Source organism: Pan troglodytes, chromosome 7, assembly GCF_028858775.2.
Source record: "Pan troglodytes isolate AG18354 chromosome 7, NHGRI_mPanTro3-v2.0_pri, whole genome shotgun sequence".
In the NCBI taxonomy this organism is placed as follows: Eukaryota; Metazoa; Chordata; class Mammalia; order Primates; family Hominidae; genus Pan; species Pan troglodytes.
The window spans coordinates 30,486,156-30,513,122 of NC_072405.2; the positions used below are offsets into that span (position 1 = coordinate 30,486,156).

At 54.6% G+C, this 26,967-nt stretch overlaps 2 protein-coding genes across 9 annotated transcripts in view; both read left to right on the forward strand.

Moving 5' to 3' along the window:
• Positions 1–722: 722 nt before the first annotated feature.
• SFTPC (surfactant protein C) lies at positions 723–7,830 on the forward strand. Of its 3 annotated transcripts, none has more exons than XM_009454974.4 (8): positions 723–1,027; positions 2,827–3,206; positions 5,127–5,221; positions 5,925–6,083; positions 6,431–6,553; positions 6,787–6,897; positions 7,252–7,410; positions 7,617–7,830. In XM_009454974.4, exons 2-7 carry the CDS (start codon positions 3,113–3,115, stop codon positions 7,390–7,392), a joined length of 723 nt encoding a protein of 240 aa, XP_009453249.1. In that variant the 5' UTR covers positions 723–1,027; positions 2,827–3,112; the 3' UTR covers positions 7,393–7,410; positions 7,617–7,830. The 3 variants fall into 3 exon arrangements, with proteins under 3 accessions (XP_009453249.1, XP_009453250.1, XP_054513270.1); XM_009454975.4 differs by having other exon boundaries at positions 7,252–7,402; XM_054657295.2 differs by lacking the exon at positions 723–1,027 and adding an exon at positions 2,113–2,433.
• A 688-nt stretch (positions 7,831–8,518) lies between these two features.
• The window catches only part of BMP1 (bone morphogenetic protein 1), a 47,141-nt gene continuing 28,692 nt past the window's right edge, over positions 8,519–26,967 (forward strand). For 2 of the 6 annotated variants that reach the window (XR_010159433.1, XR_010159432.1), the window contains exons 1-8: positions 8,543–8,898; positions 16,926–17,039; positions 19,459–19,629; positions 19,849–19,966; positions 20,277–20,455; positions 21,162–21,267; positions 23,015–23,139; positions 23,678–23,793. Coding sequence is in view for 1 of the 6 variants with exons in the window: in XM_016959203.4 (XP_016814692.2) it covers positions 8,751–8,898; positions 16,926–17,039; positions 19,459–19,629; positions 19,849–19,966; positions 20,277–20,455; positions 21,162–21,267; positions 23,015–23,139; positions 23,678–23,793 (1,077 nt within the window). In the remaining 5 variants the exon portion in view is untranslated. Of the gene's footprint in view, positions 8,899–15,221; positions 15,326–16,925; positions 17,040–19,458; positions 19,630–19,848; positions 19,967–20,276; positions 20,456–21,161; positions 21,268–23,014; positions 23,140–23,677; positions 23,794–26,967 lie in introns of those variants that run through there. The other 4 variants (XR_010159434.1, XR_001720085.4, XM_016959203.4 and 1 more) reach the window with 4 other exon arrangements.

Consider the following 26,967-nt stretch of genomic DNA (forward strand, 5'->3'; position numbering starts at 1 on the left):
CGGACTCCTCCTGCCCTCGGGCGCCGGCTGCGGTCCCCTCCCTTGCTCGCTCCCGCGATCCGGCTCGGGAGAGAAGAGCGGAGCGCGGAGCTGGAGCCGCAGCCGGGGCTGACCGCGCCGGGTGGATGCGGACTGCGGCGCGGGCGGCGGGGGCGCGCGCGGGGCGGCGGGGGGAGGCCCGAGCCTGGGAGTCACCGAAGGGGAGGCGTGGCCGCTGTGTGCTCTACCGGGCGGTCTCTGGGGCCATCCGCGTGTGGGGCTGCGCGTGAGTGCATGCGTGTGAGCTTGTGCTTGTGCCTGTGTGCTGGGCACGACTGTGCGCGCCGGTGCTCACCTGTCTCTGCACGGGCACATGCACACACTGCCTTGTGGAGGCGCTTCGGCGTTAGGGATCCCTGTGCTTCTGTGTACCTGGGTTTCTTTGCATGGGGGGGACACATCCCCTAGGCAGCATCATGGGCATGTCGTGAGTGACAGACGCATATCTAAGTTAGCATGCAAGATTAGAAGCACAAGGGCGTCCTGGAGGAGTCTGAAGTGCGCTTCTAACCGGATTCACATGTTTTTCCACGCGCCGCTGAACAGAATGTACCTTTGTGTCAGCATGAGCTGAAAAGGGAAACGCAGCCTCTGGAGCTGGAGTGGGACTGTGTGGAATTCTGGAACATTTCTCACGCTCAACCACAGCCTGTTGAAGCTGGGAAGCGCTTTGGATATTTTTCAGTCCAGCCCTTTGTCTAACAAATGAGGAAACTGAGGCCCCCCAAAAAAGAGGCTAAGCTTGCTATCGCAAGTGCTCTGTACTTTCCCTACTTAATCCTCTCAATCGTTTGAGGCAGGTGATAGTAAATCCCTTTTACAGACAAGAAAAGTGAGGCCTGTCGCACCAGAAGAAAAAGGTATCAGCAGGGATTTCCGCCCACTCTGCCCAGCTTCAACGTTCACGGTCGTCCTTCCATGCACGGCTCTTCCAAGTGTAGCCCTGGGAGCCCGGGGGTCCTTGAGAACCTTTCAGGAAGTCTCTGAGGTAAAAATAATTTTCCTAATATTGTTAAGACATGATTTGCCCTTTTCACTTCTATGAAGCTCCAAATTTAAAAGATTTCCAAAACTGTAAAGGAATGACACTTTCTCTCTAATTTTATTTTGCTTTGTAAAATAATTTTGCTTTGTAAAATCGTTTTTCCATTAAAAATGTGATTTATGTCATAACCTATATTGGGTTTATTACTGATATTTTAAATTCACATGTAAATAAAAATGTAATTTCTCAGTAAATATCAACAGACATATCCCACATAAACAAAAGCTCTTGGGGGTCCTCAATACTTTTTGAGAGTGTTAAGGGGTCCTGAAAACAAAAAGCTTGAAGACTGCTGCTCTATACCACGTTAGCTCCCCTGTGGCGGAGGATGACTGTCCTAAGAGCTCATAGGCACAGGGCAAGGGGAGCCTGGCTGTCAGCTGCCTGGGCTTCTAGTCTCGTGCTTTTTGCACACCAGTCCAGGGAACCAAGACCACTGGCTTTAAGACGCTTCCCCAGCTGTCCCCAGACTCTGCCAGCAGGGGATTCTCTGGTCTGAGTTTAAGTTGTGTTCTCCCAGCCAGGGATGCCCCTGCCCTTTGATGTCTCCTTGCTGCCACACATTTAGCCACCCTCCCCATGCCAGCTTGGGGGGAGGGAAGCAGTGGGGGTAGGGAGATGGCTGGGGCAGCTGGGCAACTGTCCCCACCCGTCCCTGGCACGGCTCTGCCCAGTACACAAAGAGCAAAGTGAATCTTGTCCCCACCCCTGCAGCTGAGGGGCTGGAGGAGGAAACGGGGAGGCCCACACAGAAGGGGTGGCCACCGTGGGGCTGTCCATCACTCAGGGCTCTCAGAGGGAGTCAACCCAGAAACAGACAAAGAGGGTGAGTCTGGGCTGTGTTCTTAGCTAGTGAGAGGTCCCCTAGAGGATGAAGTAGATGATGCTAATGAGGACGACTGGATGTCACACCCATGATGCTATTAGGTCCTCATAATAGCATAGTGAGGTGGACAGCTAGTACCTGACCCATCTCACAGATGAACATACCAATGCCTAACAAAGCAGAACGACTCACGCTGGGTCCCAGAGCTGGCCAGTGGAAGCACTGAGACCTCCACATACTGAAGGCATGGACTATTGACCGCTGTTGGTATTGGTCTCATCATTGACTATCATTAAGTGTTGGCTGTTTGCATGCTTCCTGCCCAGTGGCAGGTTCAAAGAAGCCCGCAGGAAGCGTGCTCCTTTCTTTCCCAGGGCCCGCAATTGGGCTGGAAGACAGAGCAACAAAAAGCGCCCATGTAACTCATGGGAACATTCATGTGTGCTGAATGGCAGGTGAAGGTGCCACAGAGAGGCTGAGGATTTCAGAGGGCACCATGAACTGGAGTGAGGTCACAGAGCAGGTGCCATTGGCTCTTGGCCTGTTTGGGTGGGTGGCATTCAGAGAGGTGGAAGGTCAGATGCAGTGTTCACGCCTGTAATCTCAGCACTTTGGAAGGCCAAGGTAGGAGGATCACACGAGGCCAGGAGATCAAGGCTGCAGTGAGCTATGAAGCTGTGATTGCACCACTGCACTCCAGCTTGGGTAACAGAGTGAGACCCTGTCTCTGAATAATTAAATAAATAAAATAAAAATAAAACCGGAGAAGTGGAGAGGGATTGGAGGTGGGCTTTCACAGAGGGAGAAATGGCTTAAGTACAGGCCAAAAAGTGAGAAGGCTGCAGACAGGGCTGGTGGGGGGAGGGGGAAGGTTGGCACACCCAGCTAAAGGTCCTTCTGTGTTTCCTTCTCCAAGGAACCCAAGACCTTCACTTGGTTGGTGTGAGCACTCCAGGAGGCAGGCACCCTCCCTCAGCCCTCAAGCAAGCAAAAATGGGTTTAAAAAAGAAGGAGAAGAAGCAGCAGCAGCAGCCGCCACAGAGCTTGTGACAGCTACAGCCTAAGGGCAACAGGCAGGGGAGACCAAGGACCAGAAAGAGCAGAGGCTTTTTCAAAGAAAGAGACCCCTCTCCCAGCACCCAGCGATGGCGGCAAGCCCCACCCGCAGTGCCTGCTAAGAACAAGTCCCACGTGAGAACAACATGGCCCCCCGAGATGCCCACAGGGACCCCGAGATGCCTGCAGTGCTTGGCTCTCCCGCTGGCCAGCTGCCCACCTGGCTCAGGCCCAGTACTCGTGAGTCAGCCGATCAATCCCAATGTTGCCAGGGTGATGGGGGCGGGAGTAAGGGCCCTGGGGGAGGGCAGGGGTGGGCACTGCAGGCGAGCTGTCTCCTACATCTGGCACCTGCACACAGCTGAGGCCGAGCTGAGAGGATGCTTCTGTGGGCTCCCCCTCCTCCCGGCACCCCTCCCCTCCTTTCACTATCCTAGGACACTCTCTGGCTGCTGGAGTCTTAGGCAAATATTTAAAGGGGCAGCTAGGGGGTGAGGAGGGTGATGGGAGCAAACACTTCCCTCCCTTTCTTCCTCCCTGCGCTTCTCAGGGGCTCTCAGTTCAGATGCCATGCTGTTATGCAACCTTGGGACTGAAGGCCCTCCAGGTGGAGAGGGGGACAGGGGAACCTGCCAGCTCATGACCGAAGGGCAGGGCCCAGGTGGGAGGGGGCTGGGGCAGGGGACAGGAACTGGGGTGGCACGTTAAAGGACAGGAGGCTGGTTGGGCATGGTGGCTCACACCTGTAATCCTAGCACTTTAGGAGGCCAAGATCACTTGAGCCCAGGAGTTCAAGACCAGCCTGGGCAACATGGTGAAAACTCATCTCTATAAAACAAGCAAAAATTAGCTGGGCACAATGGCATGCACTGGTAGTCCCAGCTACTTGGGATGCTGAGGTGTGAGGATCACCGGAGTCCAGGAGGTCAAGGCTGCAGTGAGCAGTGATCTCGCTACTGCATGCCAGCCTGGGTGATAAAGTGAGACCCTGTCTCACAACAAAACAAAACAAAACAAAACAAAAGGATAGGAGGTTAAGGGAGCGAGCCCAGGCCTGGACTCTGCCACAGTCACCTGAGTTTAGAGGTGAAGGGACTTTAGAGACCACCTGGCCCAAGGAGTGAAAGGGAACCTGAGAGAAAGGGTGAGCCAGCCCAAAGTCATTGGCAGATTTGACCTCATAAATACATAGAGATGGCTTTGGGAAGGCACTAGGAAAGACAGAGAAAAGAGAAGGAAACAGTCCTCAAAGTTGATCGTATTTGGGTGAGTATTATTCTCAGGGCAAATTTAGGATCAGAGGATGTAGAAAGGGGAGTCTAGAGGGGTAGGGTGTAGACCACAGGGTGAGTGAGCTGATTCGAGGATGGGGAGACTGGGAGCCCACCAGTGACCAGAGCCAGCCCTGTGCAGGGCTGTCCGGGCAGAAGAAAGCAGTGTCAGACCTGGAATCTGCCATCAGCACAGCCTGCAATTGACAGACAAGCCCAGAGCAAAGAAGGAAGCACTGCACATGAGTAAGAGCTTGCCACCAGTGGGGACAGAGTTTCCAGAATTAGGAAAATAATCACTGGGGGCAAGTTTGAGGTTGGTACCAGATATGTGGGAGGAGGCAAGGTAAGGGAAAGAGTGCTTGAAGTTGGAACTGGTCCTTGCAGGGAAATGCACATTTATGAAACCCCCAAAACTGATGTCAAAGCACCTCCTGCCTTGGGCAGAGTCCTCTCAGAGTCTATAGGTGCTGCCTCCAGAACGCTCTTCCTGGAGCGCATCCCTATGCATCTAGAAATTCTGTTGGGAAATATGATGGTCAGACCCTTGGCCACCTGAAAGGTTCAGGCTGGTAGAAGAATAAGGAAAGCCACAGGGCAGCAGGGGCAGGTGCCAGCAAGGAAGGCAGGCACGCCAGGAAGACACCCACGGTGAGAAGTGCAGATGGCCCGAGGGCAAGTTTGCTCAACTCACCCAGGTTTGCTCTTGCTGGGGCCAAGAGGACTCATGTGCCAGGGCCAAGGACCCTTGGGGGCTCTCACAGGGGGCTTATCTGGGCTTCGGTTCTGGAGGGCCAGGAACAAACAGGCTTCAAAGCCAAGGGCTTGGCTGGCACACAGGGGGCTTGGTCCTTCACCTCTGTCCCCTCTCCCTACGGACACATATAAGACCCTGGTCACACCTGGGAGAGGAGGAGAGGAGAGCATAGCACCTGCAGCAAGATGGATGTGGGCAGCAAAGAGGTCCTGATGGAGAGCCCGCCGGTGAGTGTGGTTGCGTGTGTGTATGTATGTGTGCGTGCGCACATGTGTGTGATGGGCCCTGCCTCCTCTATCCTCCCTGGCCTGTTTCCTTATCCAGATCCATTCACTCAACTAACCTAGGACTGTGATAAGTCAGGATGGGGACACCAAGACCACTAAGCCAGGGATCCTTGGGGAGCTGTTTGTGGGCCAAGAGCCACTATAGGGGTCCGTAGAAAGGGCTGTCCGTAGACAGCCCCAAGTCAGAAGCCATGAGAAACTTCAGAAGTCAGGGGACACTTCTCAGAGAAAAACCACATACGAGCTGGAGCCAGAACAAGGAGGAGCTCGCCCGGTGGAGAAGGAGGAAGGCATTCCAGGAAGGAGGGAGACTCTGTATCACTGCATGGAGGTGATCACTTGGGGAGAGAGAGGGGCTGACCATGGCTAGGGGAAGCAGCAGGGAGAGACAGGTGAAGCAGGCGCTCTTGGGTCCCTCAAAACTAGACCCTGCTTCTAAACTTCTATGTGTCTATGGGTTTGTTAGAATCCAGGCCACCTCCTCCAAGAAGCCTTCTCTGATCTCCTTAGCCCTTCCCTGTCCAACCATCGCATCGGCTGTCCAGCCCTAGGCAGCCGTGGGAGGGTGTTCAGCTTGTATAGGGAGAAGAGGGGACAGCCTCATGACCTCATGCCTGTCTCCCTGCCTGCCCCACCGTGTCAGGACTACTCCGCAGCTCCCCGGGGCCGATTTGGCATTCCCTGCTGCCCAGTGCACCTGAAACGCCTTCTTATCGTGGTGGTGGTGGTGGTCCTCGTCGTCGTGGTGATTGTGGGAGCCCTGCTCATGGGTCTCCACATGAGCCAGAAACACACGGAGATGGTGAGAGGTGTGGGATGCACGGCAGTGGGCACAGGACATGCCAGACAGAGGGGCTAGGTGGGATGGGCGATAGGAAACTGTCCAAGGGGAGTGGAGGGGAGGAGGCAAGGGGCACAGCTAGAAGGAAAGAGGCACGAACCAGGCAGCAACCCAGCTCAGGCTTTTCCACAAGGCCCCTGCCCCACAGCAGGACAGCCAGCTCCCTCCAGCACCTGGTTCCACTCAGCCTCCCTGAACTCTTGGGAAAGAGGGAAGCGCATTTGAGTACAGAGGCCTGAGTATGGGGATGGGTACCACAGGCTGAGTAGGAAAGGGGAAGACCAGGCAGCTCCATGCCCTTTCCCCAGGTTCTGGAGATGAGCATTGGGGCGCCGGAAGCCCAGCAACGCCTGGCCCTGAGTGAGCACCTGGTTACCACTGCCACCTTCTCCATCGGCTCCACTGGCCTCGTGGTGTATGACTACCAGCAGGTGGGTATGCCCAGACCTCCTGACCCTGGGACCAATGACAAGGCTCTGCTAGAGCCACCCAGCTGGGCCACTTCATCCACATCCATCTCTCCCTCTCCTCCAGCCCTTTTTTGCCTGAGCCCCAGATTCTAGTATGACTCCCGTGCCCAACCTAGAGGGAGGTGGCTAAGGACCTGGGTCAGGGAGAGAGCAGGGCAGGGACCCCCGAATGATCTCCAGCATTCTGTGCCTAGCTGCTGATCGCCTACAAGCCAGCCCCTGGCACCTGCTGCTACATCATGAAGATAGCTCCAGAGAGCATCCCCAGTCTTGAGGCTCTCACTAGAAAAGTCCAGAACTTCCAGGTGTGTGTGTGTGGGTGAAAAGAGTGGGCTGTCTCCCTCCCAGGGCTGCTGGGAGGAGTGTCCGAATGGTGGCTATTTGTCACCTGTAAAGCACTGTTCCTCATTGGCTGCCAGCTGACTGCCCCTCTCCTATTCCCCTGCACGACTCCTTTCCTTCCCACCCCACTGCCAAGCTGCTGGGCTCAGCTGAGTCCACTCACTACCTGGTGGCTTCTGACTCTAGCACAGCCCCTCTTTACTGATGAGGAAACTGAGGCTCAGAGAGATTGCCTGATATACCTGAAGTCCCACAATAAGGGCTGCACATGGGATAGAAACTCACTTCCTAGATTCCAGATGGAATGCTCTCTGCAGGCCAAGCCCGCAGTGCCTACGTCTAAGCTGGGCCAGGCAGAGGGGCGAGATGCAGGCTCAGCACCCTCCGGAGGGGACCCGGCCTTCCTGGGCATGGCCGTGAGCACCCTGTGTGGCGAGGTGCCGCTCTACTACATCTAGGACGCCTCCGGTGAGCAGGTGTGATCCCAGGGCCCCTGATCAGCAGCGGAGGAGCGCTCGGGCCACCTTCCCGGGCTGTGGAGGAGCGGTCGCGCTGACCAGGCGCTGGGGCGTCCACTGAAGCGGGGTCATCCAGGCAACTCGCGGGAGGGGAAGCTCACAGACCGGTACTTCCCACTCTCCTGACTCTCTCTGTCCATCCTCAACATTCCTTTGCTTCACAGGGTCAGTGGAAGCCCCAAGGGGAAAGGAAACGCCCCGGGAAAAGGGTCTTTTGCAGCTTTTGCAGACGGGCAAGAAGCTGCTTCTGCCCACACCGCAGGGACAAGCCCTGGAGAAATGGGAGCTTGGGGAGAGGATGGGAGTGGGCAGAGGTGGCGCCCAGGGGCCCGGGAACTCCTGCCACAACAGAATAAAGCAGCCTGATTGAAAAGCAAAGGGTCTGCTTCTGTCTTCCTGCAGGGCGCAGTCCTGCCCTGGCGGGGGCCGGCCAAGAAGGGAAGGGCCTTGGCAGAGCAAAGTGGGGTTTGCCATTCGCCCTCTGTCCCAGGGCGCTGGGACACTGGGTCCACCTCGGCGGGGGAGAGGGGCTCGCAGGGAGCCATCCACGGGCTTTCGGCGCCCTCCAGCGGCGTCTCCGGAGGAGGGAGAGACACCAAGACAGCGAGAGAGACAGAGCGCAGAGAGCGAGACGCGAGAGAGCGAGGGTCCAAGAAGGGGAGATAGGGAGACGCAGGCGGAGAGACCGACCCGAGGCGGGGGCGCGGGGCAGGGGCGGCGCGAGGACCTGACAGCGTGTCCCGCGGCGGGGCGGGGGCTCGGCCGCGCGCCCGCGGGGGAGGCCGCCGCTAGAGGGCACCTCAGGAGCGACAGCCCTCCCGGCACCCCGGGGCCCGAGCTCCAGCCCCGGCCTCGCGGCCCGCGGCCCGGGCGGCCCGAGCCCCCTCCCCGGGCGCGCGGCTCTCCGCCTTCCCCGCCCCGGCTGGCGCACGGCCCGGCCCGGCTGAGCACTGTCCCAGCCCCGAGGGGGGCAGAGCTCGGGCGAAAACCCGCCCTCCAGCGAGCTCATTTCCCTAAAAAGGGGGGGGGGGAGTCGGAGGGAGGGAGGGAGGGAGAGAAAGAAAGAGAGAAAAAGAAGGAAAGGGAGAGGGAGACGGCTGGAGCCCGAGGACGAGCGCGGAGCCGCGGGCCGAGCGGGGGGCGGGAGACAGGAAGGAGGGAGGCGAGCAGAGGGAAGGGGAAGAGGTCGGGGAGCGAGGGCGGGAGCGGTCGCGGTCGCGAACGAGCAAGCAAGTGGGCGAGAGGACGCCCTCCCCTGGCCTCCAGTGCCCCGCTTCCCTCGCCGCCGCCCCGCCAGCATGCCCGGCGTGGCCCGCCTGCCGCTGCTGCTCGGGCTGCTGCTGCTCCCGCGTCCCGGCCGGCCGCTGGACTTGGCCGACTACACCTATGACCTGGCGGAGGAGGACGACTCGGAGCCCCTCAACTACAAAGACCCCTGCAAGGCGGGTGAGCGCCCCCCGGCCCCCCGGCGACGGGCCAGGCGGGGAGGCGCGGGCGGGTTCGGGCTTGGGGTTGGGGGAGGACAGTCCAGTGTGGGAAGCCGGGAGCTGCCTGGTTGGCAATGCAGTGGGGAACAAAAGAACGAGGGGGAGAGGGAGGGGGATTTGGGGGACTTTTCGGACTGAAGTTTTGCTGCTGTTGGTGGAAGCTGCTGCCGCTGCCTCTCATCTTCCCGGAGGATTCCAGAGGAAGTCTCCTTGCGTCCGGGGAAAACCGGCGGGCAATGCGGCTTTTCCTTCTGTAGGAAACTTTTCTGGCCAAACTCCTGTGCGTGTGTGTGTGTGTGTGTGTGTGTGTGTGTGTGTGTGTGTGTTCTTTCCCCTTCTCCCCCATCTCTCCTGCTCCAGGAGCTGGGTGTTTTCCAGCCTGTCTGGGCTGCCCTGGGGCTGCACATCTGTCTGGCTTGGATCTGGGAGGCCTGAGTCTCCAAGGAGCAGGTCCCCCGGCCACCACCCAGCCCAAGTGGAAGAAGAAAGTTTTTCCAGGGATTCCCTGAGATCGTGCTCTCTGGGTATCCCGTAGTTTAACCAGTAGCTGAAGCTTTCTGGGACTTAGGAGACAGCTGTCAAAGTCAGAGAAGCCAACCCAGAAGGGGGACTTAACTTTGTCCCTATGTGCCCGGAGACCCCCGCCAAGGCCAAGTTGGGGTGGAAAGAGGGAAAATACAAAGAGAACCCAGATATTGTATATCAGCTCTGTCACCCCCGAGACACCAGAGGCTAATTAGCTGAGGTCAGGACCCCGGAGTGTGTGTTTGCCTGTATGTGTGTGTGTGTTCTTTGTCTCTGAAGACTCTATGTAACCCCTTCACTCCTGCTGAGCCCAGAAGGGTCCTGCCCCTGGAGTGACCAGATGGCCAGGCACTCGGGCCATTTGCCTGATTGGATGACCCTGGGCAGGCTGTTTGGGGACACACAGGGACAAGATATCAGAACTTTTCCTTGACTTCCTGCCTCTCTGACTTCAGCTCATCTCCAAATAGCCAGAGCCAGGGGAAGTGGCATAGTTGCTAGAACTGGACTGCCTGTGTGGGGCACGAGGGGCGGAGGGGCAGGTTGCTCTAGTCCTGGCTCTGGAGACCCTGTTCAGGGACTCTCCTGGGAGGGTGGCCCACAGGCAGGAATAAGAGACCATCCAATGGAGGAAATCAGGGCAAATCCCTCAGCCCTTACCCCTCTACACCTGCTGGGCTGCGGGTAAACCAGGACATTTGCTGTCATTTTTCTTGCTGGGTGCTGGGAGTGGGTACAGGGCAGAGAGGACTGCGCATGGACTTTGAAGGCAGGCACATCTAGCTTTCAATCCTGACCCTGCTACTCATTATAGCTGTACCACCTCAGAATGGTAATGATCATGTCTGAACTGCCACTTTCACACCTGTAAAATGGAACTGCTCATACATCTTCCCATAGAGTTGGTGGTAAGGGTTAAATATGAAAAGATACATAAAACACTTAATAGTGCTTAACACACAGTCAGCGCTAAATAAATGTGGGCTCCCTACTCCCTGTTTTCTGTGCCTCAGACTGTCACTTCATTTTTTTGAGAGGTGTGGGATTGCTGGTGTCTCCTTGTGCCTCTTATCCATCAATCCATCAATACCTAATATGTGCTAGGGCCTGGAATGGATGTTGTGGGAGGTACTGAGACGTACAAGCTAGGACCCTGCCTTCAAGGAGCTTACAGTCCAGTAGGGACCCAAGACACCTACAGACATAACCAATAGCACAAACCAAGCCACACTGAGTGCCACATTGGAGGGTAGGATGCCAAAGACTCAGGGAGTTTCCTGCCCCTCTGCAGCCTGGTGGTGGCAGAGAAAAGTGATCACAGCAGGCTGAGAAGGTCTGGGGGGGTCTTCATGGAGGAGGTGGGGCTGGGGCCAGGCCTTAAAGAATGGGTGGGAAGCCATTCTGATGTCTTTCCCTTCTTGTTGGAAATGGGAGTGATTTTCAGAGCAGCAAGAGGCTGAGGGCTCTCCCCCCAGTCTCAGGTTTCATGCTAGGGTGGGGCTGGCTGAGTTGGAGCTTCAAGTAAGGGCTCTGGAGAAAGCACTCCAACTGGGTGAAGTGAGGCTGGTGGGGCGCTGGGCCAGGCCTGGGGGCGGCTGAGAGGGCCCCCGGGCCTGACAAGGCCAGGCCTTGGGTCAGATCAGGCCTCCCTCTCGGGTATGACTGACGCTTGAGATCTGCTGCCCACCTCTAGAGGAAACTCACATGGGCATTCCTAAGTACTCACACCCACACCCCTGTGCCACTGCCTTCCAGCCACAGGTCCCTCAGCTCTGTTCTCCACGTTTCCTTCTCCTGCCTGGCTTTGCTTCCTGTATCCTCTGCAGCCCTGACCTCCAGATGCTGGAGGTGACGATGGCAGGCATGCTGTCTCTGCTTCTTTTCAAGGGCTGGAACTGAAAGCTCCTTTGACTCCCACAGCTTACCTGTGACCTTTCCGGTTGCTCTGAGGGTAGCCACGCCCCTTCGTTGGACCATTACTGGCCGAGTTATGGTTGCCGTTGTAGTAAGGGCAAAATTAATATCCTTGATACCCTGGAGAGGTTCCTGGACCTTCTGGGTGAGACCAGGACATTGGGCAGGAAGGCAAGCTGGTCTGTTTGTGTGCTCAGAGCTGGTGCCACCAAGCCCTCACTAACCCTTGCCCAGGAAGATTTTGAGGCAGCCCTGATTTCCTGTATGTCAGGAAATCAGCCAAACCATGAAGGGGGTCCTTCTGCAAGATTCCCAGCACTGTTTGGCTGCCCCAGGTGACTAGCCAACACCCCCCCGGAGAGACCTTGGAGGCAGGAATTGGGACACAGTTGATCCCACAATCAGAGAAGCCCAGGGGCCTGACCCCACAGGGGTGGGGCTAGAAGCATGTCACACCCAGAGCTGGGTAGTGACCCTGTGCCAGTGAGGCCCCTGCTACCACCTCAACCTCATCTGACAGTCCAGAGTCTGCAGGAGCGGGAGGGGCAGCACTTACCAGCCCACATCCCCATCCCACCCAGGGGGACGCCTGGCCAAGGTTTGGACATCAGAGAGCCATAGAGGATTAGGGTACACCCTCTGAGGTCGAGAAGTAATCTCTCCTCTCACCAGACCACATTCCCCCTCTAGACAGCTGAGTCACCCCACCCACCCAGGCCCCTGCCCCTGAGTCACCTTCTTATTTCAGTGCCGCAAGGGGGGAGGAAAAAATTTATACTCTCCCTGGGCCCTACATGGGGCGGGGCGGGGCAGCGGGGTTCCCCAGGAAGAAGGGATTCTTAAGAAGTCTAGGCAGGGGTCAGTGGCTCATGCCTGTAATCCACTTTGGGAGGCTAAAGTGGGAGGATCACTTGAAGCCAGGAGTTTAAGACTAGCCTGGGCAACACAGCAAGATGCCCATCTCTACAAAAAAATTTAAAAATTAGCTGGGCATGGTGTCATGCACCCGTAGTCCCAGCTACTTGGGAGGCTTAGCTGGGAGGAGTTGGAGCTCGAGAGTTCAAGGCTGAGTCCAGGAGCTGGAGGCTGCAGTGAGCTATGATTGTGCCGCTGCACTCTAGTCTGGGTGACAAAGCAAGACTCTGTGAAAAAAAAAAAATCTAGTTTCTCCAGAGATTTGGGGAGAAGATATTGCGGTCGGGGGAGTAGAAGCGCCACTCCTCAGTCCACTAAGAACCTCCTAAGGAGATCCAAGGGAGTCAGCTAATCTCTCTCTCTCCCTCCCTCGCTCTCTTTGTCTCACACAAGTGCATCCCTGTCCATTTCTAAGTGCGCCCTTGTCCTTTGGGGAGTGTGGCCTGTGAAACACGGTGCATGCCTGCAGTTATTTGTGTGTTTGAAAACACAAGATCCTGCACGGGGAAGTGGTTGAGTGTGTGTTTGTGCATATGCGTGGGTGTGTCGCTGCCTTGTAGGCAAGTGTGTTCATCTGTGGTCGGTCTTCCTGAGTACATGCAGCCATGGAGGCAAACATGCACCTCTGCAGAAGTGTTCACATGTGATGAAGTCCATCCACATGTTTGCAGGGGTTTGGGTGTGTCATCCCCCAGCTAGAAGCTTGCGTTTGTGCAATGGGACATGCATCAGTCCTGCACATATAGCCTTGGGGCTCATTACACCAGCCAGCCTCCTCTCCCCACTTCCCCAGAAGGGGAGGCCTTGCCATGCCCTGGGGGAGGAGACGGTGGAGTCCAGAGGTTGACCTGGAAGAGTGAGATTCTTCCCAGGCACAAGCACACAGATGGGCTCAGCCACAGTGCTCCTGGCAGGTTTACAGCTGGAAAACAACACAAAAAATTTTTATCTTGTGTTGAAAATAACTACTACCCTGACCGTGACCCCAGGGCTTCCTCTGAGTAAGGAGAGACCTCCTAGACTCCTTAGCATCCAGATTCCCTCGCTTCCCCAGAGGGCAGCTCAAAAGCACAGAGCCCCAAGGCCCAGCTCCTGCCCCTAAGGCTCTCCTGCCCATCTCCTCTCTCCCCACCCCCACTCGGTTCCCACGCATTCTTCAGCCATGACATCCTCACTCCAGGAGCTCAGCAGCCAGGGCCATGCCCTGCCCTGCCTTGCATTTGCTCTGCCCTGGTTCTACACTGGCCCTGGACCCGCAGGCCAGCACAGTTCTGTGGCCTCTGCACCAGGGTTTCACTCAAGGAGGAGTGGGGGCAGAGAGTGTGGGTGAGCCAGCGTTCCCTGAGGAGGTCTAGAGCTGACTTTGAGCTTACGGGTTGTGTTGGGATAATATTAAAGTGGCTGGTGGGTGCGTACCGTGTTGCATGCTCTGTGCTGGGGGTTCGTGTATATGTCTTATTTCATGCAGTAATCCTAGGAGACAGATTCTGTTATGTAGGAGAACACTGAGGCTTAGAAGAGTTTACATGACTTGTCAGCTAGTAGTAGCCAACCTGGATTCCAAGACAGGTCTGTGTGACTCCAAAGACCTTGCCCTTTGCTCTATGTCCAAAGGTGAGTCTAAATGTCCAGCCACACCTGTATGCGGTGATGCCTGTGGGTTTGGGTGTGGGAGGCTGCAGTTACAATGCCTGTGAAAGGTATAATATGTGTGTACGGGCACAGTAGCTCATGCCTGTAATCCCAGCACTTTGGGAGGCCAAGGCAGGAGGATCACCTGTGGTCAGGAGTTCAAGACCAGCCTGATCAACAAGGTGAAACCCCGTCTCTACTAAAAAAAAATACAAAAATTAGCTGGGCGAGGCTGAGACAGGAGAATTGCTTGAACCCGGGAGGCAGAGGTTGCAGTGAGCTGAGATTGCACCACTGCACTCCAGCCTGGGTGACAGAGTGAGACTCCATTTCAAAAAAAGAAAGAAAGAAAGGTATAACACAAGCCTAAGTGTGGAGGCATTCGTGTGGCAGATGCACATCTACGTGAACTTTGGTGAGTATGAACCCACTGCTTCTTCCTTGGAGTGTACCTCCCATCCCATGTCCTTGTTAAGGCCACTCTTGCATGTCACCTGGGAAGCATCTTCTGTTGCCGTCCCATCAGTTGCTGAGCCAAGGCCACCTGCCGAGGATGGCGATTTAAGTAAGAGTAGCTTTCTCATGGGTTGGAAGAGATTTGGGGCCACTTACTGGCTGGTGACCTTGAGTGAGTTATCGCCCTTCATAGGCTCAAGTGTTCTGATGTCTAAAGTCAGGGAGGTGGGCTGGAACCTAAACCTAGCCACTTAGGTTATCTCTCTCTGAGAGTTTCTAATGCTCTGCAAGAGCATGGTGTGGAGTGTGGCTTACTGGGCATGTTGTGGGCAGGCCAGGATTAAATTAATTAATGGGAAAGCACTTTGCCAATTGGAAAGCACCACAAAAATTTCAATATTTACATAAGGTGTCATTATCACGACTATTATTTGCTTAATGGGTCCAGAGCTTGCAGCTGGTTTGTGTATGTTGGAGCTTGTGCATGTGTGTTTTTTAAAAACTGTCTGTGACTGTGTGTGTATTTTGTTGTGGATGTGTCCGTCTGAGTATCTATTTTTGTGTATATGTATTTACAGTAGGGGTTCTATAGAGTGCAGTGGTTGCTGCACTGGGAGTGGGGAGGCCTGAGTTACGTCCAGTTTTCCAGTGACTAGCAGTGTAGGTTCAGTTAAGTTGTTGCTTTTGGGACCTCAGTTTCCTCATCTATAAAATGGAAGTTTGGCCTCGATGACTGCCACAGTCACTCCCACATTCTGTTGATCCTGTCTAGGTGAGGGTGTGTCTCTGGGCATGTATTTGCAAGCCGGAAGAATATCAGCGTGGCAGTTCATTCATTCGAACATCCCGGAGTGCCTCCCGCCTGAAAGTGCAGTGCTGGCCGCTGCTTTCATGCGCAAGGATGTGTGTCCCTGGCTTTGATGGCTCTGCACTGGATGGCAAGGGTGTGGACGCCACCATATGTCTGTAGGAACACTAACCTTGGGTGTCTGATTCTGTATGTGATGAAGTCAGTGTGTGTGTGTGTTCACCAGTGAGGCCAACTGGGGAGGAGAAACCTGTGTAGAAGTCTTCAAGGTTAAAACAATTTGTGTAACGCGACCGCCAGGCCTGTATAGCACTCTGCCTGGATGAGAAGCAGATGTTGCTGTGGGTGGAGCTGCAGGGAAGCTGCTGTGGGTCCCACCTCTAGCCCAGCCTCCCACTTCCCCCAGCCCAGCCCAGCTCAGCATGCAGCTCCCATCTGAGCGCCTTACAAAGCGGCCAGTTCTATGGCCTCTGCTTCCTTTTCTCCAGACTTCTCAAAAGGAAGACAGACAGTTCAGCCGGGCCTCTGGAAACATCCCTCCTCAGCTCCAGATACTGGAATCGGAATGGCCCTTTAGGGAGGCTCTCTTCCCCTCTGGCCTTTCTGCTTGGGCAGCCTAAGACTTGGAATAGGAATTACTTGAGAACTGTTAAACTTTTTCCTCCTAGCTGGGAAGCTCCCAGAAGGTATCTTCGTTTCTCAAAGATGCTTATCTGTTCTAGTGAAAAATGGTACAATTTTATTTCCTCTTTTTTTTTTTTTTTTGAGACAGGGTCTCACTCTGTTGCCCAGGCTGGATTGCAGTGGCATCATCTCAGCTCACTGTAGCCTTGACCTCCTGGGTTCAATTGATCCACCTGCCTCAGCCTCCTGAGAGAGTAGCTGGAACTACAGGCATGCATCACCATGTCTGGCTAATTTTTGTATTTTTTATAGAGACGGGGTTTCACCATGTTGCCCAGGCTGATCTTGAACTCCTGAGCTTAAGTGATCCACCCACCTCGACCTCCCAAAGTGTTGGGATTACAGGTGTGAGCCACTGCACCTGGCTTATTTTATCTGATAGACCCCCCCTTAGTTAAATTGAAACAGCATTTGCTGAGTGAACACCACATGCTCAGCACACCCTGTTTTATTTTCTTCATAGCTCCCATTGCTATCTGGAAGACCCTAGGTCAGTATTTATTTACTTGCATATTATGGAAGGTTAACTCCACCGAAGCAGGGGCCTCTTCTCTCTTGCTAATAACTAGGGTATTGTCTGGACCACAGTAGTATGTTAACTAAGTATTTGCTGAAGAATGATGGCTCTGTGGCTCACACCTGTATTCCCAGCCACTGGAGAGGCTGAGGAGGCTGGAGGATCACTTGAAGCCAGGATTTTGAGACCAGCCTGGGCAACATAGCAAGACCCTGCTAATTTTAAAAAATTAGCTGGGCACAGTGGTGAGACCCTATCTGCCCCACACTCCCCAAAGAATGATGAGCTAACAGACTGGTAGGGGCTGAGCATCAGCTTTACTGGGATTTTAACTGAAAAGTAAGCATGAGCTTCCCAAGAAATTCTATAAGCTGATCCCTAACTGCCCTTCTCCTTATCGTTCAGATGGCATTTGCGGATCACAGTCGCTGTGGAGGTTGGGGGCTGGTGCCTACAGGGGTGAGGCTAGAAGCACGGTGCACCTAGGGCTGGGTAGGAGGATTAACTCAGCCCTGGCTTCTTCTTTTCTCTTTAGCTGCCTTTCTTGGGGACATTGCCCTGGACGAAGAGGACCTGAGGGCCTTCCAGGTACAGCAGGCTGCGGATCTCAGACAACACACAGCTCATAAGTCCTCCATCAAAGCTGCAGGTAAGCCGGGTGCCAATGGGCCCTCTGTGTCCTAGAAATGGGTTCCAGGCTTAGGGAAACAAGGAATCTCCCTGTTCCCAGCCAGGCCCTCCCAGGACAGAGGCCATGAGTTTGACCCCAGCACATGGGTCTATCTTCCCTCGGGATATCTTCATCCCTTCCCCAGAGGAGTAGTAAATATAGATATCCCCAGCAACTAAGAACTGACATTCTTTTTGTTTACAGTTTAAAAACCACTTTCAAAAGTATTGTCTAGCCTGACTGTCCCCAGCCACCTTTAAATGTGGTGTCAGGACAACTCCTGTTTTATAGGTACAGAAACTAAGATTCACAGAGGTAAAGTGACCTGCCCAGGATCACACAACTAGTGAGTGGCAGAGCTGGGACTGGAACTCAAGCTTTCTCACTCCAGATCTGAGACTCTGCCCAACACTGCAATCCCTCCTGGGCTCTCCTGTTCCCACTTTGCAAATTTCTGTGCATCCTCTGAGGCCCATTTCAGGAGCTTCTCCTATTCTTCTTTCCCAGTTGCCCCCCAAACATGACTGTCCCTCCATTTTCCCTGTTTTCTCCCTCCTCTGTGCTCACACTGTTACCCTGTCATTTATCACACCATATTGAAAGGATTTGCTCCTATGTCTCCCTAGTTCTTTAAGGTCAGGGATGCTTTATTCTTATCCTTGATTGTGGTCCAAACTCCTAAAAACCCATGTGGTACTTGTGCATGGATACAGGAATGGGAGGGATGAGGGCCTGGGCTGTGTCTGTTCTTTCCAGTCCCTTACTGCTCTGTAGAAGGGTGAAAGCTCCTCACTGCCAGTGCTGATGTTTGAGACATGGTCCTGAGAGCACACAAATAGCCCTCCCCTTCCCAAAGGGCAGGGGCAGGGATTCTTTCTTCTTTTTTTCTGTCTTTTTTTTTTTTTTGAGACAGGGTCTCAGTCTGTTACCTAGGCTAGAACGCAGTGGCACCATTTCGGCTCACTGCAACCTCTACCTCCTGAGTTCAAGCAATTCTCGTGCCTCAGCCTCCCAAGTAGCTGGGACCACAGGCATGCAACACCACGCCTGGCCAATTTTTTATATTTTTAGTAGACACGGGATGTCACGGTGTTGGCCAGGCTGGTCTCGAACTCCTGGCCTCAAGTGATCTGTCCTCCCTGGCCTCCCAAAGTGCTGGGATTACAGGCGTAAGCCACTATACCAAAGGGCAGGGATTCTTATTGAGGGTCTGCTCTGGGAACACTGTAGTGTGCCTGAAGTTGTCCTGTCCAGCTTGAGGGAAGATCCTGATGTGGGCACCTTATGGAATAAAGTACCCCAGAGGGCAGGTGGCATTGGAGGGTGACCTGGTGGCCTGCTAACAAGTAAGGCTCATGTGACCTTAGTGGGGACTAGTAGGTATGGCACAACGGAAAGCTGCATGGAGGGGTCCCCTGCTAACCCACCAGGTGACTTTGGCCAAAGCTTTGGCCTTAGTTTCCTCATCTGTCAAATACAATACAACACTTGTCCACATGCCTTAGAGCTCCTATGTCAAATGCAAACATGAATTTGGGAAATCAAAAGAAGGCATAGAGTTCTGAATGCTCCACAAATGTCAAGGTTTATTCAATGAGAAGGGATATTTTCCTAATCTCAGATCCCCACAATTCCTAGAAAATGAGTACACCTTTGTTCTCTTTTACGATTATTGTCAATTCTTGCTATTTATGGAAGTTATAGAATAACTTTATAGTTACTCTGTACAGTCACTGAAAACATTAGCAAATACTGACCCATTGCTCCTAGGGAAAATACAGGGTCAGGTTCCTTCAAGCCTCTGGTCACAACATTTTTGTCAACTGATCAGTGCATCACCTTGTTTTATGAGTGTTTCTTTTTAAAGACACCTTACTTAATATGGAGCTGATTCATTAACATTGAACTCATGACCAACAGCACTCTAACTCATGCCTCAAAGAAGCTTACCTAGCACACGTATGTTCTCTGTGAGGCATATCACAGCCTTCTTGCCCTTGGGAACACCAGAGAGCACTTCAGCATTATGCTCAGGGGCTGTTTTAAACAGCGAAACCCTCAACAAAGCGCACAAAAACACAAAAAACAGGGCACTTTCACTAGACCTCAAAAAGGACACTTGGTTACACAATGGGAGCCGAAAGCAGAAGGCGGAGCGTTGCCTTATTCCACCTCAGCTGGGAACATGCATGTTGGGTGACTGAAATTTTTCACTGCTCTGCAGATGTCCACAAATGACCGTGAAAGCCCTGAGAGTATTGATTTTGGGGACTACGAATAAATTTTAGCCAGTAGACAAATTTGCAAGCACAGAATCCATGAAAAATGAGGTTTGACTATGCTTTTGCTTTCCTCCTCTTTCCCTCCACTCACTAGTCACCATGACTTCCTCTCTCAGTTGCAGGAAACACTTCTACCCCCAGCTGCCAGAGCACCAACGGGCAGCCTCAGAGGGGAGCCTGTGGGAGATGGAGAGGTAGATCCCGTAGCCGGCGGGCGGCGACGTCCCGACCAGAGCGTGTGTGGCCCGATGGGGTCATCCCCTTTGTCATTGGGGGAAACTTCACTGGTGAGCGTGCTATTGTGGGTCCCAGAGTGTAACCAGCTTCCAGGCCTGGCCTTGCGGCAGCCCTGCCAGGCACGGAGGCGTGGGTGCCACCTGCAGCCCGAGTGCCCACACATTCCTTTCCAGGCAGTCTGCTCTCAGAATGGCTGTGACTCTTCAGTGGTGGGTAGGGGGTGGGACTGCCTGAACACCGTGGCAACCTGGCTTCCTTCCTCCTGGCAGGTAGCCAGAGGGCAGTCTTCCGGCAGGCCATGAGGCACTGGGAGAAGCACACCTGTGTCACCTTCCTGGAGCGCACCGACGAGGACAGCTATATTGTGTTCACCTATCGACCTTGCGGGTGAGCAGGAAGCCCTAGGCGCTGCACCTTCCGCCATTGCCCCAACCCAGGTTCTGCCCTGGGCCCTGCCACTGCCCCCAGCTGGGCACAGCCTTGGGTCCCTTTGTCCCCTCCTGCTATGGGGCATCTACCCAGGAACTGCCCCTTGTGCGGCTGTGACCTCCAGCACACAGCCTGGGCACTCGGTGCTCAGGGCCCCCCACTCCCCTTCGCTCCCCTGCCGCCCCGCCCCCGGCAGCCTGGCCCCGCCCCTGAGTGGATGCACTCCCCCAGCTCGGGACCGCCCCCCTGAGCTGGCCCCGCCCTCCAGGTGCTGCTCCTACGTGGGTCGCCGCGGCGGGGGCCCCCAGGCCATCTCCATCGGCAAGAACTGTGACAAGTTCGGCATTGTGGTCCACGAGCTGGGCCACGTCGTCGGCTTCTGGCACGAACACACTCGGCCAGATCGGGACCGCCATGTTTCCATCGTTCGTGAGAACATCCAGCCAGGTAGGTACCTGCCCCTCGGTGCGGCCTTGGTGGGCGGCTCCCGCCCCAGCCCCCACCTCCAGGACCCCTGGGGGCAGTGGCAGCCGCTCCAGCCAGCCGTCGCCTGGGCCCGCAGAGCTGCCCACAGCCTGGGTTGAGCCAGCCCCTGCCCTTGAGGCATTTCCTCCTCCGTGGCAGATCAAGGACCCGCATCTGTGGAGCTCCTCTGGGAGGCTGGGCCAGGTCCTGGTCCTGGACAGCGGTAGCCCGGGCAGCCTCTAGGGTGGGGCATGGGCGTAGTGGGCCGTCCTGGGGACTGCTCAGGCCTTTCTCCCCACCTTTGCCCACTATCTGCCCTCTGCCTGGTCTGCCCTCTGAGGGCTTTTCTCTCATTTTCTCGATGTCTCTGTCCCTCCCCTCCCGCCTCCTCCCTCTCTCCCAGGCGTTCTCCACTCTTCACTGCTCCTTCTCAGCTGTGGCTCTAGAAATGGTGCTTCCTTCCCATGTTCCCTTGAGTCCTCCATTCACCAGGCCCTCTGCTGGACGGGACTCTTCCTGAGACCCTCCCCATTCCCCAGGCTCCCCTTGGCTGCTCCCCGGACCCTCAGGTAGGGGGACTCTCTCAGATACAGGAAGGACTCCATTCCCTGCCCTGGAAAGTGAGCGTTGCATCCCAGGCAGACCCACCCCCTCCTCTCCCCCCACACCCTTTTCCTGATCTTGGCAGGGCAGGAGTATAACTTCCTGAAGATGGAGCCTCAGGAGGTGGAGTCCCTGGGGGAGACCTATGACTTCGACAGCATCATGCATTACGCTCGAAACACATTCTCCAGGTGGGAGACGGGATTGGGGCTGGGCCTCTGCTCGGGCAGCCCCACCCTGCCCTCTGTAGGCTATTCTCCTCCTGCCTCCCACTTCTGGGGCAGTGACCCAGGAAAAGAGTGGCCCTCTGGGGGGCTGTGGCCTCCAAGCAGAGGGTCCGTGGATGTTGCCTGCCCTCCTGTCCTCTTCCACGGGTGGGTCTGTGGCAGGGCCTTACCACCGTGTGCACCCAGGGTACCTGGCGGAGGAGGCTGAACCCAGCCACTCTGCAAGCCAGGCAGTGTGGGGTAGCCCCAAACTATCAGCCCAAAGGGTGCTGAGCTTTTATTTGTGGGCCATTTGTTTGTTTTTGTTTTTGTTTGAGACAGGATCTTGCTCTATCACCTAGGCTGGAGTGCAGTGGCACAGTCATGGCTCACTGCAGCCTCAAACTCCTAGGCTCAAGGAATCGTCCCGTCTCAGCCTCCTGAGTAGCTAGGATGACAGGCACACGCCACCGTGCCTTTTTTTTAGAGATGGGGTCTCACTATATTGCCCAGGCTGGTCTCGAACTCCTGGGCTCAAGGGATCCTCCCACCTCGGCCTCCCAAAACGCTGAGATTACAGGCGCGAGCCACCATGCTCAGCCATTCCTTTTTAATTAGTCTGCTTTTTTTGTAATTGGCCAGTTTGCACGAAGCCTGACCCCTGCCCTGGACTAGCCCCCATGCCCAGCTCCGAAGCACATCCTCCTTATCTGAGGCCCAGGTCCCCAGAAGCCACAACCAGAGCCCTCAAAGGTGGTGGCCCAGCCTCCCCTCCCCCAAGATTCTCCTTAGCAGAGTGTGGGAAATGGCACCTCCCTCCTCCTCAAACTCCTTCCTGGCCTGGCCATTCCCAGGCCTGGTGCTTTGCTCATCCTCTGTCTGTGTCCCAGACAGTGGCCCTGCCCCCTCTTCTCAGTGCTTCTACCCGATCTGCTCTTCCTGCCTGCAGACCTGCAGGAACAGAGACCAAGGAAGGGTGGTGAGGTCATTCTGCCCCCCACACCCACAGACCCGGCCTTACATTTCCCACCACATCCCACCCCACCCCCTGCTGTGATCCACCCAGCTGGGTGTGAGTCAGGGGCCCTGGGGAGGTGGAGGGCTGCCTGCCTCCCCTTCACTCTGCTCCTCCCAGTGCAAACACCCAGGATTCAGCAGGGAGGAATGGCCAGGACAGGAGACACTGATAGATTGGGAGCTGGTGGGGCTGTCCCCGGGGCTTGGTCTGGCTGCAGTGGAATCTGCCTTTGGCCTTGTTCCAGGTGCTTTCAGATGCAGCCTGTGCCAGCAGGGTGAGGAGCTGGCCTGGGGAGTCCTGGGAGAAGTTTAATTAGGGCTGGAGCAGCATGAGGGGCTGCAGAAGCAGGGGCCCAGTGGGGCTGGAGAGAGATGACCCGCTAGGGGCCTGTAGCTTTCCTGGGGCTGGGAGTTGTGGCCAGCCTGAGCTGGGAGCACCAGTGGGTCCAAGGGCACCCTGGACCTGCATCCCTGACCTCCCAAAGTGTTCCTGGGGCTCCCCCGACTCCTGTGGTGTGGCTGCCACGGAGCAGGGTGGCTGCTGGTCAGTGGGTAGCATAATGACAGGGTGAGACGTCTCCACCCGGCCCTGACCCTGCTGAGGAATGTCTGAGCTCCAGCAGGGTCGTGACTTGTGGGTACATATGGGCATGCCACCCACTCCCTGCCCACTGTGCATGAGACACTCACCCTTACTTTTCTCCCTCTTCTTCAGGGGCATCTTCCTGGATACCATTGTCCCCAAGTATGAGGTGAACGGGGTGAAACCTCCCATTGGCCAAAGGACACGGCTCAGCAAGGGGGACATTGCCCAAGCCCGCAAGCTTTACAAGTGCCCAGGTCAGGGCAGAGAAGGGATGGGTGAGGGCGTGGAGGGCAGGGCCTGAGGGAGGCAGAGGCCAGGTGCCTGGTGCCACCAAGAAGGCTTAGGCTGCAAGTCTTAGAGAAGGGTGTGGCGGGGGAGGGGACCCCATAGGAGGGGCAGTGTCCAAGTGAAGGAGGCCGCTGGGGGTAGGCTCAGGTGGGTGGTCAGAAGCTGAGCCGCCACCTTCTGAGGGTCTGTAGGGGCGGAAGTGGGGAGAACAGCAATCCTAGGAGAGGGAGGTGGCACGGAGCCCCACCAAGGGAGCTTGACCTTAGCTCTGGAACCCATATTGCCTTCACAAACAGGGCAGCACTGGGCTGGGAGGTAGGATGGCGTGTGCTGTATGTGAGGCAGGGGGGTGGATCTTACAGGGGCAGGACCATTGCAGACACCCTCCCACTCCTCAGGCATTCTCCCCTCCCCCAGAGGATGCCAAGGTTCAGGGGTGGGTGAGCCAGAAGATGGGGGGATTTGGCACCTGCAGCCCTGCCCTGTCATTTCCTTTCCTCACAGCCTGTGGAGAGACCCTGCAAGACAGCACAGGCAACTTCTCCTCCCCTGAATACCCCAATGGCTACTCTGCTCACATGCACTGCGTGTGGCGCATCTCTGTCACACCCGGGGAGAAGGTATGTGTGGGCTCAGCCTCTGAGCCTCCCCCTCCCCTGCGGGTCCCCATACCTCAGGGACTTCTCCCACAGTGGGGGTCAATATGGGTGCCAGCGACCTACCTGGCTACCGTAAATGTATCAAGTCCAGAGCGCTGATGGAGCACGGCTGTGGGAAGGGGCTCCTGGCATTCACCGCCTTCCCTGGTATCTCCCAATAATTGTAAATTAGTGTTAATTTGCACATAGCACTTGCTGTGTAGGTCTATTTTGATTATCTAGTTCTTCTTGGGTGATTTTCCTACATCACCTCTTTTAGTTTTTATGGCTACCTCCACCTTTATTTTACAGATGAGGAAACTGAGGCACAGGGTGGTTAAGTAACTTGCCCAAGGTCACACAGCTAACAAGGACTGAGGTGGGACTGGAGCTCTTCTCAGGTCTGGGTTCCCTTGGATGAACTGCTCAGCCTGACGCTCAGCTCTCATCCGTCTCATCAGGGCTTGGGCCAGGGGCTCCTGAAGGGCTCTTCCCGATTCTGACAGGCTCTAGTCCTGGGAACAATTCAGGAATGATGCAGGTGCCTCCAGCAGGATGCTGCCTGGTGGGTCTCTCCTTCTCACCCATCCTTCCCTCTTTGCTGGAGAGCAAAGGACCCTCCAGTCTTTGCTCTGTGGGCCTGATTTTCTGTGCCTGGCTCTCCACTGGCACTCTATTCTCCTCCCTCTACCTGTCACCTGCTATATCAGTTCTGATCCATAGAGAAAGCTCAGCTCCACCTTCTGTCTTACCTTGTGGGGAAGTACCCAGTTCTCATACTTGCTGCCACGTGGGGCTGGCTTCGGGCATACTACAGGATCGGGTCAGAGCTGTCTCCATCTTCACAGTCTAGCTCGGATGTGACCTCCTTCAGGAAGCCTTCCCTGCTCGTTACTAATTGGTGGCAAGTAGGGTGGACACCGAGTGTGGGGAGGGCCCCCAAGCCTGTCCGGTCAGGTTTCCCACTGCATGGTTGATTAGCCCTGTTTGAATACCTAAGGTGATGAGAGTCTCACTACTTTTCAGAATAATTCATTCTGTTCTCTAGCCAGCTCTTTTTTTTTTTTTCTTGAGACAGAATCTCACTTTTTCACCCAAGGTAGAGTGCAGTGGCGCGATCTCAGCTCACTGCAACCTCTGCCGCCCAGGCTCAAGCGATACTCCCACCTCAGCCTCTGGAGTAGCTGGGACTGCAGATGTGCGCTACCATGCCCGGCAATTTTTTTTCTATTTTTGATTGAGACAGGGTTTCGCCATGTTGCACAGGCTGGTCTCGAACTCCTGAGCTCAAGTGATCCTCCTGGCTCAGACTTCCAAAGTGCTGGGATTACAGGCGTGAGCCACCACATCTGGCCTGTAGCCAGCTCTTAATGTTACAACGTCTCTTCTTCTCCCTTAAGCCCCCCAATTGCTCCAGTACTTTCCTCAAGAGCAATGCAGGATAACTCACTCCCTCTTTCCCACGTCAGCCCTCCTAATGTGGGGAGACTACTCCCATCCCTTCTTAGATCCATTCACGGTCTTTTCACACAGACTCTGGACCTCTGCACCAACCCCAGACCTTCTGTGTCCATATTTTTATTGCTCCCAAGCTACAAGACTTTATTTTCCTTGACTGGGGCATGGTTCTTAATGTCATAGTGCAGCGTTGAGCTGGATTCAATTCTATTATTGATTGCATTGTTCATTTCGACATCTCAAGATCATTTTGAATCAGAATTTCACCATCCATCAGGTAGCCCTCCTCTTACCTCTGCCATGAGCTCTTTTGATAAGCATGACTTCTAGGTCTTCATCCTGGCCTTTGATCAAAACATAGAACAGCACACAAACCAAAGAAGAACCAAGATTTCCCTGCAAATTGACATTAATCTTTTAATCTAGGCTTTGAGCAGAGTTATTACACCAGTTCTGATGCCACTTAAGGTCATTACTATCCAGCCACAGGTGACCACCAGTTGACCGGGATGTACGCTCCTTCTGAGACCATACCTTGCTCATCTTTCTGTCGTTGGCCCAGGAAGTGTTTCATAAATGCTGAATAAGTAAGATGCAATGCCTTACCAAATTAAATCTACTGTTCCACCCGTTGACAAAACCCCTTTTAAAAGGAAGACAAATGTGTTCGACCTGCCTTGTTTCCAGTGAACCCAAACTGGCTCCTAGTAATCAAGTGTTTCTTTTCTAAATGGTCACAGACCATCTGTTTCACTGGGGATTGACGTTTGGCCCAGTGGTTTGCAATTCCCAGAATCCGCTCCTTACTCTCCTCCCAGCACACACACCCCTTTGAAGATTGGGAAAGCTTTTACTCTGAGTCCTGCAGATTACACATGCTAATCACATCTGCAAATTATTTGACTGTCTCCTCTGATGTCATTGATGAGCTTGGAGACAAAAACCAATGTAGAGAGGTGCTCATGGGCTCTCCTCCTTCTATGTTATTGAGCTTCTATTTCCTTTTCAAACAATGCTTATTTTCATTTGTTGTAATTTGAAGATCATTCTTACGTGGACAGATTTTTATTGAGAGTTGAGTAATTCTGGCTTCTCTCTTGGTTGATATTCTACCGTCTTCCCTTAAAAGTGAACCCATTCTTCCTTGTTCTGAATCTCACTTAAAAAATGGCAGTTCTGGCCAGTATATGGCCCATGCCTGTAATCCCAACACTTTGGGAAGCTGAGGCAGGAGGATCACTTGAGGCCAGGAGTTTGAGACCAGCCTGGCTAACATAGCGGAACTCCATCTCTACAAAAAATTTTAAAAATTAGCTGGGTGTCTGGTGGGTGCTGGTAGTTCCAGCTACTCGGGAGGCTGAGGTGGGAGGATTGCTTGAGCCTGGGAGTTCAAGGTTGCAGTAAGCTATGATTACGCCACTACACTCATGCCAGGGGGGCAGAGCAAGATCTTGTCTCAAAACAACAACAAAAAATTGCATTCCTTTTTTGCTGTTTTCTACCAGCTATGCCTTGGCTTCCTTTGTTTCCCTCTAGAGGGTTCCCATTACTCCAGCCTTGGGAAATCTCACCCACCGATAATAATAGCAATAACTAACAATGATTGAACATTTGATTGAGCAGGTATGCGTTAAATTATTATTATTATTATTATTATTATTATTATTGAGACGTGTTTCATTCTTGTTGCCCACGCTG

Coding starts and splice junctions, on each gene's coding strand:
- SFTPC (XM_009454974.4), top strand. CDS start 3,113: ATGGCCCCCCGAGATGCCCACAGGGACCCCGAGATGCCTGCAGTGCTT. Junction 5,222..5,924: donor TCCTGATGGAGAGCCCGCCG/GTGAGTGTGGTT, acceptor CCACCGTGTCAG/GACTACTCCGCAGCTCCCCG. Junction 6,084..6,430: donor GCCAGAAACACACGGAGATG/GTGAGAGGTGTG, acceptor CCCTTTCCCCAG/GTTCTGGAGATGAGCATTGG.